At 38.7% G+C, this 19,727-nt stretch overlaps 1 protein-coding gene across 1 annotated transcript; it reads left to right on the top strand.

Annotated features, from left to right (window-relative positions):
- Positions 1–3,994: 3,994 nt before the first annotated feature.
- Positions 3,995–10,705, top strand: ccn1l1 (cellular communication network factor 1, like 1). The gene is made up of 5 exons (XM_036562979.1): positions 3,995–4,333; positions 5,917–6,130; positions 7,289–7,636; positions 8,508–8,710; positions 9,359–10,705. The coding sequence occupies exons 1-5, from the start codon at positions 4,259–4,261 to the stop codon at positions 9,662–9,664; spliced, it is 1,146 nt and encodes a 381-aa protein (XP_036418872.1). The 5' UTR covers positions 3,995–4,258; the 3' UTR covers positions 9,665–10,705.
- The last annotated feature ends 9,022 nt before the right edge of the window (positions 10,706–19,727 follow it).

The raw sequence follows: 19,727 nt of genomic DNA, 5'->3' as shown, positions 1-19,727 counted from the left end.
AAACTTTGTAACTCAGACTGTTCTTTCAGATGTCAGAGTTCATCAACACTTTGAATAATCACTTTTTCTGGTTTAAGTGTGATGCACTTCTTTTTTGTTGGTGCTAATTGCTAAAAAATTGGGATGTAGAAAAGAAATACAAGTTAGTAGGTTTAAGTCAGGTCTACATAATTTAGTTAAAAAGGGAATTCCACTGACTTTTCTAAATTTCTGCATAATTAAATAGTTAAGATGTAAACAAAGTCATTTAAAATGGTTTAATGTATAATGCTCCGCTCTGGAGAAGGTTACAAATTCAAAGCTGTTCACAGTGGTGGTGATGGGAACCAGACGTCTGAAGAGTTTTAATGCCTCTAAAAGCTCCCTTATGGAAAGCTATTACATGGAATGATTACAAATACACTGTCTGATACATTGTTTTGAAATAGTTTTATGGATGTTTTTGCCTAAAGTGTATTTTTGAATTAAAATATGGCAAGGTGTTGTGAGACAAAATAGTTCCCAAAGAAAACTTATTTTTTCATATTTTTCACTATTTTACTATCATTAACATTACATATAAAACTCAGAAGATGTGTAGATTCACTGATGGTTTTGGATAGTAAATAAAACAGCTATATTTGTGCAGATATTGTGTCCCCTGGTTTCACTCTCAATGACTTTGTGTCTCAGTGACTGAATTAAGCAGATATTTTGAAAAAATGGTGGAATTCCCCTTTAATTTGCTACTGTAGTACCTGCACATACAAGGGAAGGTAAAGACAACACAAAGAGGGTGAGTAAAACAAGCAAAACTATATGCAAATAGATAATTCCAGATTCTAGAGCCAATGGGAGTGATGTTGAGTTTAACTGAAACAACACAACTGACTCAGTCTCTCTGACTTTGTTAAGTAGTAATATGACATGCATTTGTTAAGTAACTATTTAATGTTTTGGAGTGTGATTTTATTGTTTGTGCCTAAATTCTAAAACTAGAGTCTTCAAAAACTAGACCTTGAATCCAGTATCACTCCTGGATTTTGTAATCATTGTATAACACTAGGGGGCCAATCAGTTACATCAACAGTTAATTTTACTACCACTGATTACAAAATACAGGACTGTATTTATTTAACTGGATTTAAGATCTGGATTTATTAGACCTCTGTTCTAAAACATTTTGTTTCAGTCTTTTTAGATGACGGAGTGTTTTTTTTACGTCATTGCTGGGATGAAGTTTCTATCTGAAGTGTCTGTCTGAGCTGGTGAATAATATGCACCACAGTCGACTCACAGACACTGTGACTTTTTAGATCTGAGCATTCTACTGGATTCATGAATGAAAAGCTTTAGAGAGTCAGAATGATTCTCTCACTGGCTCTCAATCTCACACACTCTCACACAGTCTTCTTCCGTCAGTCTCTCTCCCTCTCTCTCCTCATTCCAAGAGTGGGCGCTGCACGTCACTGACTGGCTGGCAGTTATGTGCCATGTGTGTGTGATGTCTCAGTGATATTGTGGAAAGTGGGCCTCGTCTGACACACTGTCTGCCCTGTCTGCAGGAGTAGGAGAGAGGGGATTGCTCAATGTGTTTCTGTGTCTATGAGTGTGTTAACCCCTTAAACCAACTGCACAACTCTACCAGAGCTTGCATTCCTGCCTTAAACTCTTCCGTTCCTCCCTCATAACTGTGTAATTTACATATTCTAGTTTTTAAATAAGCCTTAAAGTGAATTAGAAAAATCTAATTCACACAATTTTCCTCTTGCCCAAAATGTCATTGATCAGCCAAGACTGGTGTCTAGAGTCTTGCACTCAGTAATGCTAAGTAGCTAATTAATGCAAGCTTATGCATCCCTGCTGAACAACAGAGATCAGAATGCTAGTTTATGTTGGAATAGTTGTGGTCTGGTGCCGGTTTAGCTGGTCACCCAGCATATGTTGTGTTTAGATGGTGGTATTCTGGTCACCCAGCATGGTCAGCCTACCAGCTTCCAAAACACAACATAAGCTGGTTTTGCTGGTCAGCCATTCTAGTCTATGCTGATGTTTTCTTCTAGCAGGGATACTGTTAAGATTGTACAAACTGCATGTCTAAATCATCACACACTTGTCTTAAACTGTGTGGAGCTGTTAAGTAAGCTCAAATAGAATGCTTATGTGGTTTCTAAGGGGGGTTCACACTGTGTTTTCTCTGAAGGCAGAATCACGAGGCACACTGCACTGCATACTTTATTCTTTGGGTTTCACACTGTCTTTTTGAATGCTGCTCCTGGCTGCGTGTCTTCCTCTTGCTGCTCATCATAACTGTTAATCAGCTGTGCTAGCAGATCGTTTCAATATGTATGGGTGGAAAGAACATTTCACTGCTACTGTTAACTAGAAAGGTGCTGCTAGCAAAAATAAGATAAACGGCTATTTGTTTATGTCATGATTTCAATCCGTGAAAAACATACATACATACATCATCTAAACCGCTTATCCTTCTGGGTCGCTGGAGCCTATCCCAGCTGTCATTGGGCGGAAGGCAGGATACACCCTGGACAGGTCGCCAGTCCATCGCAGGGCAGACAGACAGACACATTCTCACACACACACCTAGGGGCAATTTAGCATGTCCAGTTGGCCTGGCTGCATGTCTTTGGACTGTGGGAGGAAACCCACGCAGACACGGGGAGAACATGCAAACTCCACACAGAAAGGACCCTGGTCGCCCGGCCGGGAATCGAACCCAGGCCATTCTTGCTGTGAGGCGACAGCACTACCCACTGCGCCACCGTGCCGCCTCTGTGAAAAACAGTTCAGGCTAACTCAGCAACTGCAAATGCTAATCTCTCTGTTACTGTAACTGATCTGGGCCTTTACATAGGCTACTTGCATGCCAAAGCTACGGGCTAAGCTCCGAGCAAAACATGTCTCTCTCAAAAAATGTGTACAAGCTGAAACCCCCTTTACAGCATATGATGTCCTGTTAAATGGACAAAAGTATGTTGTATCGCTAAAAACAGTAGCAGCCATCTTGAAGCCTGAGCTTTGTTTGTAGTTTTGCCTAATTTTCTATAGGTATGTCATACAGTGTTAGAAACCACATAAGCAAGTCCATTTGAGATAACAACGCTCAAAATTAAAAAAAAAAAATAGACAAAAGTATGTTGCTTAGCTAAAACGAGCAGTAGCAGCCATCTTGAAGCCTACTTTGGTTGTATACATAATAGCTTAACATGCAGTGTCAGAAACCACATAAGCAAACCTATTTTAGATTATTTAACAACTCTGTTTGAGGCAAGTGTGTGATGATTTAGGCAGGCAGTGTGTAGGATGCGAATTGTTGTGCTTGAGATACTTGCTAGGATTAGCCTTGTAGCTTGTGCAAAACTAAAGAAGCAAACTTTAGACACCACTCATGTCTTGGCTAATGGAGTACATTTTGGGCAAGGCAAAATTCTGTAAATTGCTGCTCAAACCATTGCTTTAAGATTACTAACTAAATAAACTTGGAACTTAAGGGATTAAAGCAGCTTTCTACTGTCTCAACATGAGACCCTTTTACAGAATCTGCAAACAAGTTGCTACCTTCATACTTTCTCACTGTTTCCTCACAGCACAGGCACACATTTATCAGCACAGACATTCGTTTTCAGGCTGGTTTCGGAATGTGTTTTGAAGGTGATGGGGCTTGGAAGCCCACAGATGGAAAATAGGGCTTATCCAACTCAAGAAGTGTGTGTGTTTGCTCAAACTATGCATCCAAATATTTGCTCTGCACACACATGGCACAAGCAGTTTGAAGTGAAAAGGCCAAGATTCCTCTGCAGTGAAATAGCACTAATTAGTCACAATTGCTTCCTTTATTTCACATGTATTGAAGAATATTCCACTCACAGTGACTCGTACCATGGCATGTGAATGTGTGTGTGTGTATGTGTGTGTGATATCAGAGGGGGCTGTGCTTTTGGCAGCTCTATAAAAGCTGCAGCCACTGAAGGAATCTCTTCATCAAGGGCAACTGAGCTCCACACTGCTGCTACTGGCCTTTCACACGCTCACAGACTAAGCTTCGGATTGCAGGAACACACATTAAAACAAACCAAGCAGCCTGTTTAGGACAGAAAAGAAGAGGAGGAAGTGAAAGCAGCACGCTAACAGGGCTTTTTTCACTTGTCTTCAGAGTTATTTTCTTTTTTTTCTTTTTTCCCCACTTCATTTCTTTCACATCATCGGCACCTTTGACAGCTCGCTCCACTTTTCTTTCCACACACCTCACTTTCTGGCTGAAATGTCATCTTTGAGAAAGATTCTAAGGCAAGCAAATCTTCTCGCACTGGTGTTCCTGTCCTGGTCTGCTGTGAAGGTGAGAGCAACTTTTGCTGTGTTTTTTTAAAAGGGGTGTAAATCTCTGTCCTCACAATGATTCTATTTCACATCTTAAGGAGACAATACAGCGCCAATATGAAATTTCAAATTGCAGCATGATTCGATTCTGTATTGGTTGAGGGGATTGAATTATTTTGGCGCATTTCAGAATAGCTTAATCAACCAAACCAAATGTGGTTGGAGGGAACTGTTTACAGAGTGGTGAGATACAGACAATAAAGTTCCAAGCTTTTTACATCTACATGTAAATAGTTTGAGCTAAATTTTGTTTTGAGCAAAAAAAAAATGAGAACATACTTTGACATACTATATCATCCCACTTAAGCAAATTGAGAAAGCCTGTGTAGAAATGTATTGCACTATTGCTTAGAACTCATCTGGAATAAAATTAGTCAGTTATGGATTGAATCATCATATCATCATATTTAAATGCGGTATTATATAGCAATACGGGGTCACATAAGAAATTCCTGACTTGAACACAGCTAGTTTGGCATGCATTTATTTAAAATTCCATTTAGATCTTGTATACAGATGAGATGTTAGAAGGTTTCATTCTGTAGCCATTTTCAGCCAAAAGAAAAGAAAAATACATTTTCACCTTTTAACTCTGCACTGGTTATCTTCATCTTGTTCACAAAGGTTCTATCTTTTTAACCATCATCTTTTTCTTCATCTTTTTTTAACCCTTTAATTTCTATGGATGTCTGCCCAGGCTTCAGTTCCTTACTCCCACCACTACATACCTTACATAGAAGTTACTAAGTAATTTATAGTACATTCTTAGCAATATATATATATTACTGCTGGCAGAAGAAAATCTCATATCTCCATTTTTGCCTGGGTTAAGGTTTGGATTAGGGTTAGGGTGAAAATGCCTGTTGCCCTTTATATTGTGTGTAAATTTCACCAAATGAAATGGCCCAAAATGACTTGAAAAAAATTCTGGTTCCATTGACTTACATTAAAAGTAAAGTAGGTTTTTTCCTTTATATATATATATATATATATATATATATATATATATATATATATATATATATATATATATAGCACCAACAATGTTTGTGTAACATTAGCAGAACTTTTTTTGATGCTGTAAAGAACCAGAAAAGCTTATTTAAAGAACCAGGTTCTCATGGAGAAGAACCTTTTAACTGCAAATAACCATTAATGCATTCAAATGGTTCTTTGAGTTGCTATGGTTCTATATATATCACTTCAGAACTCTTGAAGAACCCACCTTTTTAATGATGTACACTGTTACAAATAAAGGTACTGTGCAAGTATATGTCTCGTTCATCAAGGCACAAACAATGTAAATGTACCTTCAAAGGTACAACAATGGTTTTAAGGTACAACTGTGTACCTTAAATATGTTTTTCCCAGGTGAAAAGTACATATTTGTACCTTTTCATAAGCTACTACCTTTTTCCTGAGAATGTAGCTAGAAGTTAATAAGCCTTAAGATTAATAACTGAATAAAAAGCATCTTTAGAGGGACTAACTTGAACTATAGATAAATTCATCTTATTATTATTTCTTATCCCTCTCTCTCAGGCCCGGGGTGAGTGTCCTCTGAAATGCTCATGCCCCTCCTCTCCCCCATCCTGCCCGCCGGGCATCAGCTCAGTGCTAGACTCCTGCGGATGCTGCCGGCAGTGCGCCAGGCAGTTTAACCAGGACTGCAGCCTCGCAGAGCCTTGCGACCACATCAAGGGGCTGCGCTGCCACCTAGGGGCTGGAGGAGATCCCCAGAGAGGCCTGTGTAGAGGTAAGGAGGCATTGCTCAGCTTTAGCCTTGGTTCAAGTGGTCACTGATGTCTAAATCAGTTTAGTAAGAGCATGTTTGGAACAGACTGGAAGGGTAAAAGTGGAAATCTTGAAAACTTTTAAAATGTTCACAGTGTTGCTCATGGTGATTGTTCTTTCAACACATGTCAGCGCACATGCATCCTAATATCTAACAGCTGTGAACATGGAAGTGATATTACTGGAGCTTTGCATCATCTGCTAAGCTGCTAGAGTGTCATCACACCCACTAAAGGAATAGCTTGGTGAAAAATCAAATATGCACAATTTCCCATTACCCCAAATGTAGTTGATGTAGTATCCAAATTTCGCTTCTTTAGCTGTGCTTCAGAGCCCACTAATTAGCATTTTGCAAACTGAATGTCAGTATCATCACATACTTGTCCCAGTTTGCATCATTTTCATCTCAAATAGACTTGCTTATATGGTTTCTTGTACTGACAACATTATATTACGTAGCAGTAGAAATAGCACAGGCCTTCACAAATATCAAGCCCCCAAAATTTTGTCCCATTTTAAGCGATTCAGTTTACATTTTATCTCTATTTGAGATTCTAGCAAGAAAATATTTTATTTTGTAAAAGAAAAAAACAATAAAAAGCACATCTTTTCTGTGGGAAATACTGTATTTGAATATTGTCTGTACATTTCCAACTTTAAAGATAACAGTATATCTATCTATATAAACCATATAAACAAGTCTATTTGAGGTAACTAAACAACTTGATGTGGCTTAAGGAAAGTCTGTGATAATGTAGGCATGATGTTTGCACTATGTTAATTGGTGAGAGATATTCTTACATTGCTTGTTAGCTACGTTAGCCTCATAGTGCCAGTACAAATCAAAAGGCCAGAGCACAATGACGGGACAAAGATGAACGGGACAAACACAAATGTTTGGTTGGTGTGCCATACTCATGTTTGATTGTTGAAAGACTCTCTCTCTTCCCATTCGCTGGTGTTCATTTTACTTGTATGTTCTTTTTCTGAACATTCTAAGGACAACAGCATACATGTTTGTGAAGTCAAACATTTCTTGGTTAATCAACCACACTTGAAACAAGGGGAAAACTGTATAAATTAGACTTTGGCTTACCCACTGATTCAATTTACTTTGTAGCAGAGGCACAAGGTCGGCCCTGTGAGCTGGATGGCCGAGTCTACCAGCACGGTGAAGACTTCCAGCCCAGCTGTGAGCACCGCTGCAATTGCATGGATGGAGTGGTGGGCTGCATCCCTCTCTGCCCACACCATATCCCACTGCCCGACTGGCACTGTTCCCGGCCCCGACTGACCACACTGCCTGGCCGCTGCTGTCAGGAGTGGGTTTGTGACGATGACAACCGCATTGATGAAGATGACCAGACGGATGACCATACACCTCCCGAGCACACTGACCTCACGGGCAATGAGCTGCTGGTGGTTGCCCCAACACCTTGGGACAGTAGTGCAGGAGCACCCTATCAAGGTATGCTACTGTTCAAAAGTTCAATAAATATTTTCATTAACATAAAAACCAGTTTGATTCCAGATAAATATTCACATGCTAATGTGCTTCTCCTGTGCAGCTTCACAGCTTTCAAATAATTTGTCGGTAAAAATGACTGATAGCTTTATAACATCAAAATTGAATTGATAATAAGATTAATATATGGAATGTTTGGTATTTCAAAAGTGATCAAATAACATTCAAAAATGGTAAATATTGCATAAAAATGACAATCATGGTATGTTATTTATCACTTTACAACTTCTGTTTGTTCCCAAAATGCTTGAAATACCTCTTGATATCTATTTTGTAATAGATAGTATAACATAAACAAAATCATCAATTAACAAGTGATTACGAACCTTTGAACTGTTATCATGGCACCTAAATTTTTGGCCAAAGTAGATCTCCATAAATAAAAGATTTCATTGCTCCATTTTGGCAGCTTTTTTGTAAGGAATGTGAACTGTAGAAATCTGTTCTTTTGCACACCACTTGTCTATTTTTAGAATTTCTACATAACCATAAATGGGAAATCAAGCCAAACAAGCCTGCTGTGTAGTGCTGGTCACCACATCTTCTGCTGCAGATCTATCTTCCAGCAAAGTTCAGCTCCAACCCAAATATCTGAGCACCTTGTGAAAAAGAACACTGATTACACTGATTAAAAATAAAGGTTCTTAAATGGTTCTTATGTATACAGTTCTTCTAAGAACACCCTTTAATTTTAATAGAGCCTTTACATTGTGTATGCTCTTCAAATTTTAAAAAGGTTCTTCACACATGGTTCTTTAAAGAGATCAAAGCCATGTTTAGATACTTTATATGTATCTCTGTTTTATATTTTCAGAGTGGATTACCTCCTCCCAGTCCCACGCCCTCATCCCATCCACATGCTTCCTGCAGACCACTGATTGGTCCCCATGCTCAGCCACCTGTGGGATAGGCGTGTCCAGCAGAGTAACCAATAGTAATATGGAGTGTCGGCTCGTGAGGGAGACACGCCTGTGTCAGATACGAGAGTGTGGTGGAATCCCAGCCCTGACGCCGAAGGTAAGAAAACACAGTTTACACCTCCATGTAAGACTTGCTATGCGCCTTAGTGAAAACAAGCTGCCATGGAGCTAACAGGATAGTTTTTATGAATCACTTTATTTGAAAGCCTTACGTTGCTGATGCACCTTGCTGGTATACAGTTGGAGATTGCTGGCCATCTAATGATGTACAGTTTGTGCTACTGTTCTACTACCCTCTATCAGTGGTCAGTTTCTGATGTCAGAGCCACTCTTGGCTGGATATTTTTGGGTGGTCGGCCACCCTTGACCCAGCAATGACACTGACAATGTGTAAAAATCCCAGCAGCACTTGTACCAACACTACACACGCTTCCATGTCACTAGCATGTCAGTGTCGCAGCTGTGCTGAAAATGGTCCACCACCAAAATAATGTCTAATCCACCAGCGGCCCTGTGGTCCAAAACTGACCAAAGATGGATGGAGTAGAAGTGGCTAATGACAACAGATAGGTCTATAATTGTTACGTATAAATAGCGGACTTATACAAAAAGGTTATGTACTGATGTACTAAATACACTGGCTATATATTCCATTGTCATATTAGCCAATAGGTGCAATGTAGAGTTTTCTTATAAAACCGATGACCAGTGTATGTGAGTTTTAACTCCCTTTTGTCCTCCTCAGAAAGGAAAGAAATGTCAGCGGACGATGAGGTCACACAAGCCTGCTCCTATCACGTTTGCCGGGTGCTCTACCTTTCGCCACTACCGGCCACGGTCCTGTGGTTCCTGTGTGGATGGCCGCTGTTGCGTCCCCTCACTGACCCGCACTGTCCGTCTGCGGTTCCACTGCCCACTAGGCGATGGCTTCACCCGCAACTTCATGTGGATCCAACAGTGCAGTTGCAGCCAGAACTGCAACAGTCGGGGACTGGCATGGCACCCAGAATCCCTCAACCTGCCCAATGACATTCACACATTCTCACCCTGACTTCCTGATCTTCAGCCAAGTTTTCCTGGACGTACTACAGAGTAAAACAGTATGTCTGCACCAATGTGGAATTTCTGGGCTGATAACTATAACTGTTTATTAACGACTGGCCAATATTGATACAACCAAAAAGACAGGTTAAAAGGCTAAAGATGCAGGCAACCCCATGTTCTTTAGGCCACATACATCACTATAATTAGGTGTTTTCAAATGACTAATTCAATTAAGGGAACTGCAGGTGCATTTCTGCTCACTATAAACTGCTAATTAAGTTGTCCTCTACTCATACCCTGAAGAACTTTCACATCGATGACGTTTTCACTCTGCAGCATCCGATCAGGGGTATACAAGTGTCAGTGCAGGCGTGAGCAAAATAGGGCAAGTTATCATTATAGTTAGCTGTAATTTTAGTTTCACACTGCTAAAAATAATTGCACTTTTTCATTTATGGGCAAATAATTTTTTGACTGTAGATTATCTCACGCGCCTCCATGCACTAGTAATCTTATTTTAATCATTCTTCTCAGCTGATATCAATTTATTATCTATGTTATGTCATTGCACGTATGGAGGAAAACTGTATATAGGAAAAGTCCCAATCTTGAATTAACACCTACAATGCGTTAGATCAATTTACGAATTACGTTAGACCTTTAACTCAACTCAAATTCCACGAGCAACAAGGCTAAACATTGTGGTAAATGATGTGTAATCTATATGCTATAGAGACAATATAAAATTCTGTTGTATGAAAACAATGTAACTTATTTACACATGTTTAAATGCAAAAGTAGGCTTGGATATCTTCATATAAGAAATTGAAAGTCAAAATTGTAAATATGTCTTGTACATATTCATATTTGTTTGCTTCATTTTGTGTTTGTACAGACTTCACTTGAGGTGGAGTGTCGTCTTTTAAAATCACCTTTGTTTTTGAGGTGAATACATAAGGGCCAACAGTAATATTTTATATATGTATTTATAGACTTTAATTTTGATAAATAAACTTGTTATAATATCTTTGACTTTGTGGGTAGTAAATTATGTGTGTTCATTATTTACAATACTTCACTGTCAGCATGAAAGTCATTATTATTTAAGTAATAATAATAATAATAATAATAATAATCATATTTTTTTATTGTTATAGCACCTTTCCAAAGCTGAAGGCTGCTTTACAGAGCATTAAAAACAGGCCAACAATGAAGCCAATTATGAAACAATGAGGCACTAAAGCTCTACAGTGCTGTAGCGCCTAATCCTTTGAAGATGTACAGTGTGATAGCATAAATGGACGACTTAATCTAGGACCAAAAGCCACAGAAGAACAACACAAGAAATTTCTATATTTAGACCATAAAACTTTCATAAAAATGGTACTTTCTAACATGTTTATGCATGTTGCTGCAAATCCTATCATTTTTTGTACCACAAATTAGCAGATAGTAAAGGTAGAGTGAGTTAGCTTAAAGTCAACTCGAATCAGAATTGACCTTTTTATACTTTGTTACATATTAAGCATGACAGGCAGGGAAATCAATAATATTGTTTTTCATCTTCCCCTCACACTGCCCCTACGTATCATTGAGCCAAAACACTCAGCTAGCTCAGGGACCTTCCTAATACTGTGTTTCACTCAGAAATACAGAAAAGGCATAATGATTTCCAGTTAACTTTAAGCAATATCAGTCGCCAAGACCTGTTATTCCATTATGTAGCTACAGGTAAAATCTGCAGCATGTTAATGATGTGTATAGATCATAGTACTTTTCTACATCATTGGAAAAATAATGATTAAAAATTACATAGGTGAATCGTTGTTTCAGCCTGGAGAGACTTGATGGTACAGCCTGGGCAGGCAAAAAAAAAAAAAAATAAATTAAAAACATACTGGATCAACATAATTTCTCTGGAGTTTATTTTGTGCCAAAACTTTCAAATAAAATAATAAAATCCACAAGCAAAATGTTAAGAACCAATATGTCCATAATAATTTGCAAATACAAACAGAGTTAAATAAGCTTAATTTTTAAATTAATTACTGCTCATTTCCACTCATTCTGATATAAACTTTTTACTCATTTTGGCAGTCTTTGCTTTCTTTTTTTCTATTTACTGATGTATTTTTTGCTTCTGCTCCCTTCTAAAATATTTCTTTTGCTTCTGACCTTTGGCACATTTTCACAGGGAGCATGTCTTTGAAGTGGGCATTCACCTGCATTCTCTATTGGCCAACTGATTTGGAGTGATAAGTCTTCTAAACATCTCCACACCCGCTCCATGGGCTGCCCTTTACATGTCAGAACACTAAGTACTGACAATAGTATTGCCAGAGGGGATTGCTCTGGCATGTCCAACATAATGTGCACTGTTCATCGTATTTGTTAATGTAGCATCCACTCGGGTTCCTGTGTCGGACATGCTAGGCTAATATCAGACATGTAAGGGCATGCCAGTACAATGCTGCATCCAAGGCAGCAGCAAAGTCCTTTATAACTTTGTAACTCCTTTATAATATATCTGGCAGAACTCACTACAACATGTTCCACCACGCTGAGTGGTGAGGTGTGAGAAGACCTGTCACTCCAAATCAGTTGACCAAAAGAGAGTGCAGGTGAATGCCCTGTTCTAAGCCTCACCCCCCATTAAAAAGTGCCAATTAAGTCAGAAGCAAAAGAAAAATTTAGAAGCAAAAATGTATCAGCAAAATCAGCAAATAGAAAAAATAGTAGTAATCTTTTTGAAAAAATTATATTTCATCCAACTCTTATCATTTGTATCTGCAACATATTTTGGACATTTTGATGCTTAAAATTTTGCTTGTGGATTTTAGTATTTTATTTGAAAATGTTGCCATTTAAAATTAACTCCACGTGTTTTCTCTCATCAGTAGCTTAGGACTCCATTTTGGCTACCCAAGTGCAGAGTTGTGGTTTTGGCTGAAGGCCCAGGTTCATGTGCCTGTGCGTTTGTACGCAGTGTTGGAGGCCAGCACTGTACAGCAAACATAACAGCAGCCTCTCAAATACCTCAATGTCCTTCAGAGTCTATCCCTATAGTACTACAGCCTCCACAAACACTGCTGTACAAGTCAGTGTACCGCACACTTGATCACTTGACCTTCTGTCCTCAACCTCAACTGTACATAAATAATATCTGGTTGAGATGCTAATAGGGTTACGACTTGCCCACGATTGTGATTGGTCATCATTTTGAGTGACTGTCCAGGACTATCCATTCCTGTGTACAAAATGTCCCAGAATTCAACTTGTTAGCATTTATGCTGCTTTATTTTATCCAATCAAACCATTTGGGGTTTGAGGGTTTGATTACCCTCGATGCAGGGACAACTGTTTGTGAAATGTGGTTGGTGACGTTTCGGCATTAGGTTGGAGTAGAACGCAATAGCTGAGAAGATTAGGTTCTATAGCTAAAATGACACCTATCACATCTTCGCAAGCCTAGCTACCCTGATTCACTAATTGAGTGTCAACCCTAGTTAGATAAATGTTAAATGTCTTGCCTAATTATTCCAATGATTTACAGCAAATATCTAGCCAAAATAATTTACAAATGTCCCCAAATGTAACTGAGTAGCCAAGACATGTCTAGTGTCTGAAGTTTGCTTCTCTAATTTTGCACTCGATTGATGAGGGTAACAAGTAATAGAAGCTTCTAGCTACTATATAACATTGTGCTAGCTGCATGCAAAATTATCACACACTTGATTCAAACCATGTTGAGTTGTACTGTTACTTATAAAAACAGACATGGGCTCCAAAATGGCTGGCAATAGCCAGTAGTATACTTTTGTCCTTTTTATCCCTTTAATAGCATGCCATACAGTGTCAGAAGCCACATAAGCAAGTCTATGTGAGATGATTTGACAGCCCAACAGAGTTTGAGGCAAATGTGTGATGAATTAGACATGTAATTTGCTAGACACTTCCTTTAGGCCTTACTTGTTAGCTACATTAGCCTTGTAGCTGCAGTGCAAAACTAAAGAAACAAACTTTAGACACCAAACTTTTCTTGGATGAATGGTTACATTTGTTGTAAGAGGAAACTTGTGTAAATGTGATTTTTGGCCAAATTAGTACTTTAAACATAAAATCTGTTTGATTTTACTGTTGCAGTACTTTCTTTCATAAATTGCACATCATACATTGTATTTGTATAACCTGCACAAACAGCTGGAAATTGTGGCATTCATTCCAAGGGATGGGACACAAAATATGAGGCCTCATTTCGTCACAGTGTTTACCCTTTACTGCTTGTCATCCTACTGTATTTTCCGTAACTGTTTAACTATTTTTCATGTCCCATATTACTTGGGGTAACCATGTGTGAGGTAACATATGGACACACTCAATGTACATTATATTAAAGTAGACTTTTGAGTTTTTTTATTTATATCAGATTCTCATTCTACACGGCATAGTTAAAGGAATAGTTCGGTGAAAAGTTGTATTTACACAAGTTTCCCCTTACTCAGTTCCATTGTTAGCTATGTTTGCCTTGAAGCTCCAGTGCAAAAATATGCAAACCTGGACACCAAATATGTCTTGGCTGTCCACTACAATTGGGGTAAGGGGAAAACAGCATGCCTGTTATAATACAGCTAAAAACTGAAAGCAGCAGTGTTGTACAGTAAAGCCTTTGAGCTTACGTTTACTGCTGAGTTGAATCAAAGAAGTTTGAGCAATAATTGGATTCATATCACCAATAAAAATTGTTGACTGTAGTTTATTGATGCTTACCTTCTCATTAACCCCTTAAATGGCCAGGGCCTGCTGGCAGGCCAAAAGTTTTATAACACACTTTTATAACCTAAGAATAGCTCAACCAATTTGAACTGAAGTCTCTGTAGTTACTGAATAATAAGCATTAGGATATAATAAGCCTGGTATTTTAAGAGGTTAACTTTAACCTTGTTATTGAGTAACATATCTTCTTAAATTTTCCAGAACTATTTGGGCATGTCGCTGGCTACAAAACCATGACACATCCTCAGAGGCCTAGAGGGTTCTATTCAAATAAAGTGAAGCTGAACTGTCCATGCCTTTGCTTTCTGTAAAACAGAGGAACATCTGAGCAACAACAATGAGACATCTGGGTCACTCAATGAATAGAGTGCCATTTGAGTCCACAGCATTTGATACAGTGTATAAGAGACAAAAATCTGTTAATATGTGTTTTTCAATCTTAAATATATTAAATAATACATCATTAGCATGGTGTATGAAGCATTTTTATTGCTAGTGAAAATAGTATTATAAAGTGAAATAGTGAAATATAGGAATATATGGATATTTTTACATGTCTGTATAGATAGTCATTGAAGTTCTATCTCAAATAATATTATATAATAGTGTAAAAAAAAAGAAACCTTTTGCCAAGCTGAAATGTATATCTGTTTCCATCTTAAAAGGGAATTAAGCTCAAATTTCTTTACAGTGGTGGCGATAGGAACCAAATGTCACAATGACTATAACACAAATACAGCCCATTTTTTTGCTATCCACTACCAATCAACCTACAGGTGTCTTCTGAGTTTTGATATGTAATGTTAACTGTGGTAAGATGGCAGTAAATCTGAAAAAATATGTTTTCTTTGGGGGCTATTTTGCCTCACAACACCCTGCATGCATCTCTTCACCCTGAAAGTAGTTTTAAAAATATATTTTAGGCCAATACCTAAACGCAAATCTATGGTAATACAATGTCTCAGACGTCAGGCAGTGTTCCTTCATTCCTACTCTGGTTCCTACATCTAAACAATTCTGTGAACAATTCTGTCCACTGTGAGCAATTCTGACATGGTAAGTTTCTCTAGAACGAAGCATTTCACATCAAACCTCACTGAACGATTTTGTTACATGTAAGGTGTTAAGCTAAATCTAAATGATTTAGTTATGCAGAAATGTTTTTAAAAAATCAGAGGAATTACACTTTACAAGTTTTGCTTTCAAAAGTTTTTTTGGTGCAATATTTAATGAAAACTATGGAGGACAAAAAATTACTGACATGAAAAAAATCTATATAGCATGTCTGTTTGGCATTGATCTTGTGGAATGACTCATCTATGATCCAATAAATGGAAGATTATACAGTCCACTTTTCCTCTGTAAGTGAAGTCCATGGCTTGGATAGAAATCTGCAGCTGAGAGTCATCAGTGAGTAGGTTAAAGTGTGCTGAGGATGTGAACTACTCTTCAAAAAGACACGGTAAGATATTAGCTAGACTGTGTGTTAACGTCTATGAGTCTACCAGCCTGGTATTACTTGTAGCAGAGTGTCAGAGGGAAAGGGCAAACAGGCTGAGGTAATGGCCTGGCACAGAGATGACAGAACTGGAATATTACAAAGTTCAGCTAAAACTCACAACTAATCACTTCCCTCACCAGAGTGGAAGTGCTCTTGTGGGATGGAAGTGACTCCACAGTGTTACTGCACTCTGTCTTTTCCTCCATCTCTCTTTCTCTGTCTGTCTGTCTTACCTTCATTCTCTCCCTCTCTTTCTCTCTTATTCTTTCTTCCCTCTCTCACTCTTGCCCCCTCCCTTCCACTGCTTCTCCCCCTCTGTTCCTCTATCTCTCTTTTTCTTTCTCTCTCCACCCTCTCTTTCTCTCACTCTCTGTCATTCCTTCACCCTCTCTCCCTTCTCTCTCAACCTCTCTCCTCTCTTTCCTTCCTTTCTTGCACGGTCTCTTTTCCCTCTCCCTCTTTTTCGCTCTCGTCTTTTCTATTTGCTTAACGTGTCTCTCTTCTCTCACCCTCTTTCTCTGTCTCTCCTCCCCTCTTTCTCTCCCTCCCTCCCTCTCCTTACTTATTTCTCTCTCTCTCTTTCATTCCTCTCTCTCTTTTCTCTCTCCTCTCTTTCTCCTCTGACCCTCTTCCTCCCTCTTCTCTCTCTCTCACCCTCTCTTTCTCTCCCTCCCTCTTATTTTTTTCTTCGCTCTCTTACCCTCACGGTCTCTTCTTCCCTCTCCTCTCTCTCCCCCTCTTTTCTCTTTTGTTTCTTTCTCTCTCCCTCCCTCCCTCTCTTCTCTCTTATTTCTCCCTCGTCTCTCTTCTTTGACTCTCTCACTCTCTCCTCTCTCTTTCTCCCACTCCCTCTCTGCTCTCTCTCACTCTCCCTCTTTCTCCTCTCTCTCTTTTCTTTCACTCTCCCTCTCTCTCATTTTTCTCTTCTCTCTCTTACCCTCACACTCTCTCCTTCCTTCTCCCCTCTCTCTCTCTCTCTCTCTCTCTCTCTCTCTCTCTCTCTCATGAAACTCAGAGTTTCAGCATGAATGTGACAGAAGAACAGGAAATGTGTAAATGTGTAGGAAATGTGCAGGAGAGCAGAAGGAAAGACGTGGTTGTACATTGTCGCAAACACACACACCTCCAGCATAAAATCCCATCCTGTGATAAACTGACCCCATCAGAGTTTACAGAACAACCTTGTAAGTTTATGAATGAATTAATATTAACCATGAACTAATACTGATACGTTTACAGTTTTAGGTCATTGTACACTAACCAAACCTGGTAGTTAACTGCTGATCTGAATCAGCTCTGCTTGAGTTGCTTGATAGGAACTGAGTCAGGATATGTAAATCACAACCCTGCTGAACTAAGACCATCAGAACATTATGATTAAAATCTGATGGTTTATAGGAATTGACTTTAGATGTAAACAAAGTCATTCAGAGTGGTTTGATGGTGTTTAATGCCTCTAAAAGCTCCCTCAGAGAAAATTATTACACGAAATGATAAGGAATACATTATTTTATTTATACAGCGTTTTACAATACATGGTTTTAAGAAAAGATTTTTGCCTAAAATGTATTTTTTTTAATCCATTCATGATGGTAAGGTACATGCAGGGCATTATAAGGCAAAAAAGCAAACGTTTTTCCAGATTTACCATGCTCTTACTATTTTCAACTTGAAAAATAAATAAATTGGCTATATTTGCACTGTTCACATTGCAATCCCTGGTTCCTATCACCACCTCTGTACAGAAATGCAAGTCGTATGTTGCTCAACAATCTCTGAACGACTCTGTTTACATCTCAATGACTAAAATATTTAGAGATTTTGAAATATATGTGAAATTCCCCTTTAAATTAATCTGGAGTGTTGCCACTGGAAGTTAACAAATCAAGATATCAGTAACTGTCTTGAAAAACAAAAACAAATTATGTAACTACATTTATTTATATTTATTTTAATGTTATGTAGTGTTTTACTGGCAAAAACACCATTACTGTCAATAAAATAGAATTAAAATATTTTTCTGTACGGTACTGTATTTTATTTTTAAAATATTCACCATCAGGCCGTTTTCAGCAGCCATCAAGTAATAAGCTTGAGTAGTAAATTTTTCAAATGCGTTGGAAAAGCATTACAGGAGCTCCTGATGAAAGCGTATTAGTGTGAAGGTGTGCTAGTGTGCACAGATGCATCAACGCAAAGTGGGCTACTTTTAAGGAGCTAATATAGAAGATATGATTCATATGTGTTGATCAAATTAGCTATTATTAAAAAATTTGGAAGTTCATAAAAAGGTAAAAGGACATTCAAAACAGATTGATTTTTCCCAGAAATCCAATACTGTTTTGTTTCTTCTGTCTGTGGATTGACGTACCTTAGACATTAGCGCCCTCTATTGGCGACTAAAGTAAAAACTGCATTAATCTCCCCAGTGTGAGGGAAAGAGATGTTTCTTTTAAGGGACCTTTCATCCTCCATTCTCTCTATATCTCTCTTTCTCTCTCTCTCTGAGATATTTTCACTGTCTCTCTGCTGTCTACTGTCCCTCTTTTATGTCCTCTCTTCTGTCCATTTCCTCTCTCTCTCTTATGCAAAGGTATAGAGGTCTGTGAGACAATAGGGCACTGGGGAGCTAGTGGGAAGGAGTGTGTGTGTGAGTGAGTGGATGGGGGGGCGTGTTTGATAGAGGTAGTAGGGGGCTCCTCACCATCTCATCAAAGAGTAGCTCTATTCGGATGAACCCTGAGGCTCTGTGTGTGTGTGTGTTGGTGTGTCTGGGGGATGGGTCTTTTTGAAGCCTTTGTATGCAGTGCCTTGATTTGAATATAATCACACAACACTTTTCATCCCCTTTCCTCCCTTTGAAACTAACACCATTGTCCCACCAGAGAAAAACACTGTTCTCTCTGCTGGTGGCACATCAGAAATCAGCATGCTGATCAAAATGGAAATGGCAGGTTGGCTGTGCTGAGCTGTCTTCTGAGGGATTTGTAAGGGCAGCTGAGGTCAATGGCCACATGAGATGTGCCACACACTGTTGAGGTGGATGAGCGCTATGAAGGTGAATGGATTTTCAATGCCACTAAAGTCTTACATAATTACATCACTACATCTATAATAGTTTACCCTGCTAAAGAAAACATCATAAACCAGCATAGATGGTCACAAACCAGCATGGCCAGGCTGGGTAGTAAGGGTAGCAAGTCAGTTAAGTGAGTAAGCAAATAAATAAACTATTGTAGCATTGTGAGCCAGTAATAAGCAAAATGATACATATTTATACCTTGGAGTATAATGTTCTCTGCTAATTCCTTATATATAATTGTCCTCTGATTCATCCATGTTCAGACAAACTCCGCCTCTTGCTCCAAGATTGGCTACTAGTTTATTCTGAGAAGCAATCAGCCAATCCCAGCACACGGAATGGAATCCTACTACCCAAAACTACACCAGAAACAGTGAAAATGTGTCTGAATGAAGATGAGGGGAAAAAAATAACGCTGGTCCACACAGCAGGGTCTATAACAGGCTAGATCATGCACTTCTTCAACCCGACCACTAGAGGTCAGTCGAGACTATTAACTTTTTATCTATTAACTACTACCAGGAACATCCGCAATTTGTTTTTATAAAAGTACTGGCCAACCAGTGACCACATACTTCAACGTAATGAGCAAGCGGTTCGGGGTACTGCAACTATTATTTCATTGTATTTGCAGTGCAGTATGTAGGCTGTAGGGAGCCATTAGATTCAGATCCTCAGAATTCAATCGCTGAGATGTCAACAAACTTATTCAGA

The sequence above is a fragment of the Colossoma macropomum genome, unplaced genomic scaffold, assembly GCF_904425465.1.
Source record: "Colossoma macropomum unplaced genomic scaffold, Colossoma_macropomum, whole genome shotgun sequence".
Classification (NCBI taxonomy): Eukaryota; Metazoa; Chordata; class Actinopteri; order Characiformes; family Serrasalmidae; genus Colossoma; species Colossoma macropomum.
Note: the sequence above shows the minus strand (reverse complement) of the source record. Positions and strands in the feature narration are given on the sequence as shown.

What these genes read in the sequence shown, in the direction of transcription:
- ccn1l1 (XM_036562979.1), top strand. Translation starts at nt 4,259, where the DNA reads ATGTCATCTTTGAGAAAGATTCTAAGGCAAGCAAATCTTCTCGCACTG. An exon ending in TGTCCTGGTCTGCTGTGAAG is followed by an intron (nt 4,334 to 5,916) that starts GTGAGAGCAACT and finishes CCTCTCTCTCAG; the next exon opens with GCCCGGGGTGAGTGTCCTCT. An exon ending in TGCAGGAGCACCCTATCAAG is followed by an intron (nt 7,637 to 8,507) that starts GTATGCTACTGT and finishes TTATATTTTCAG; the next exon opens with AGTGGATTACCTCCTCCCAG.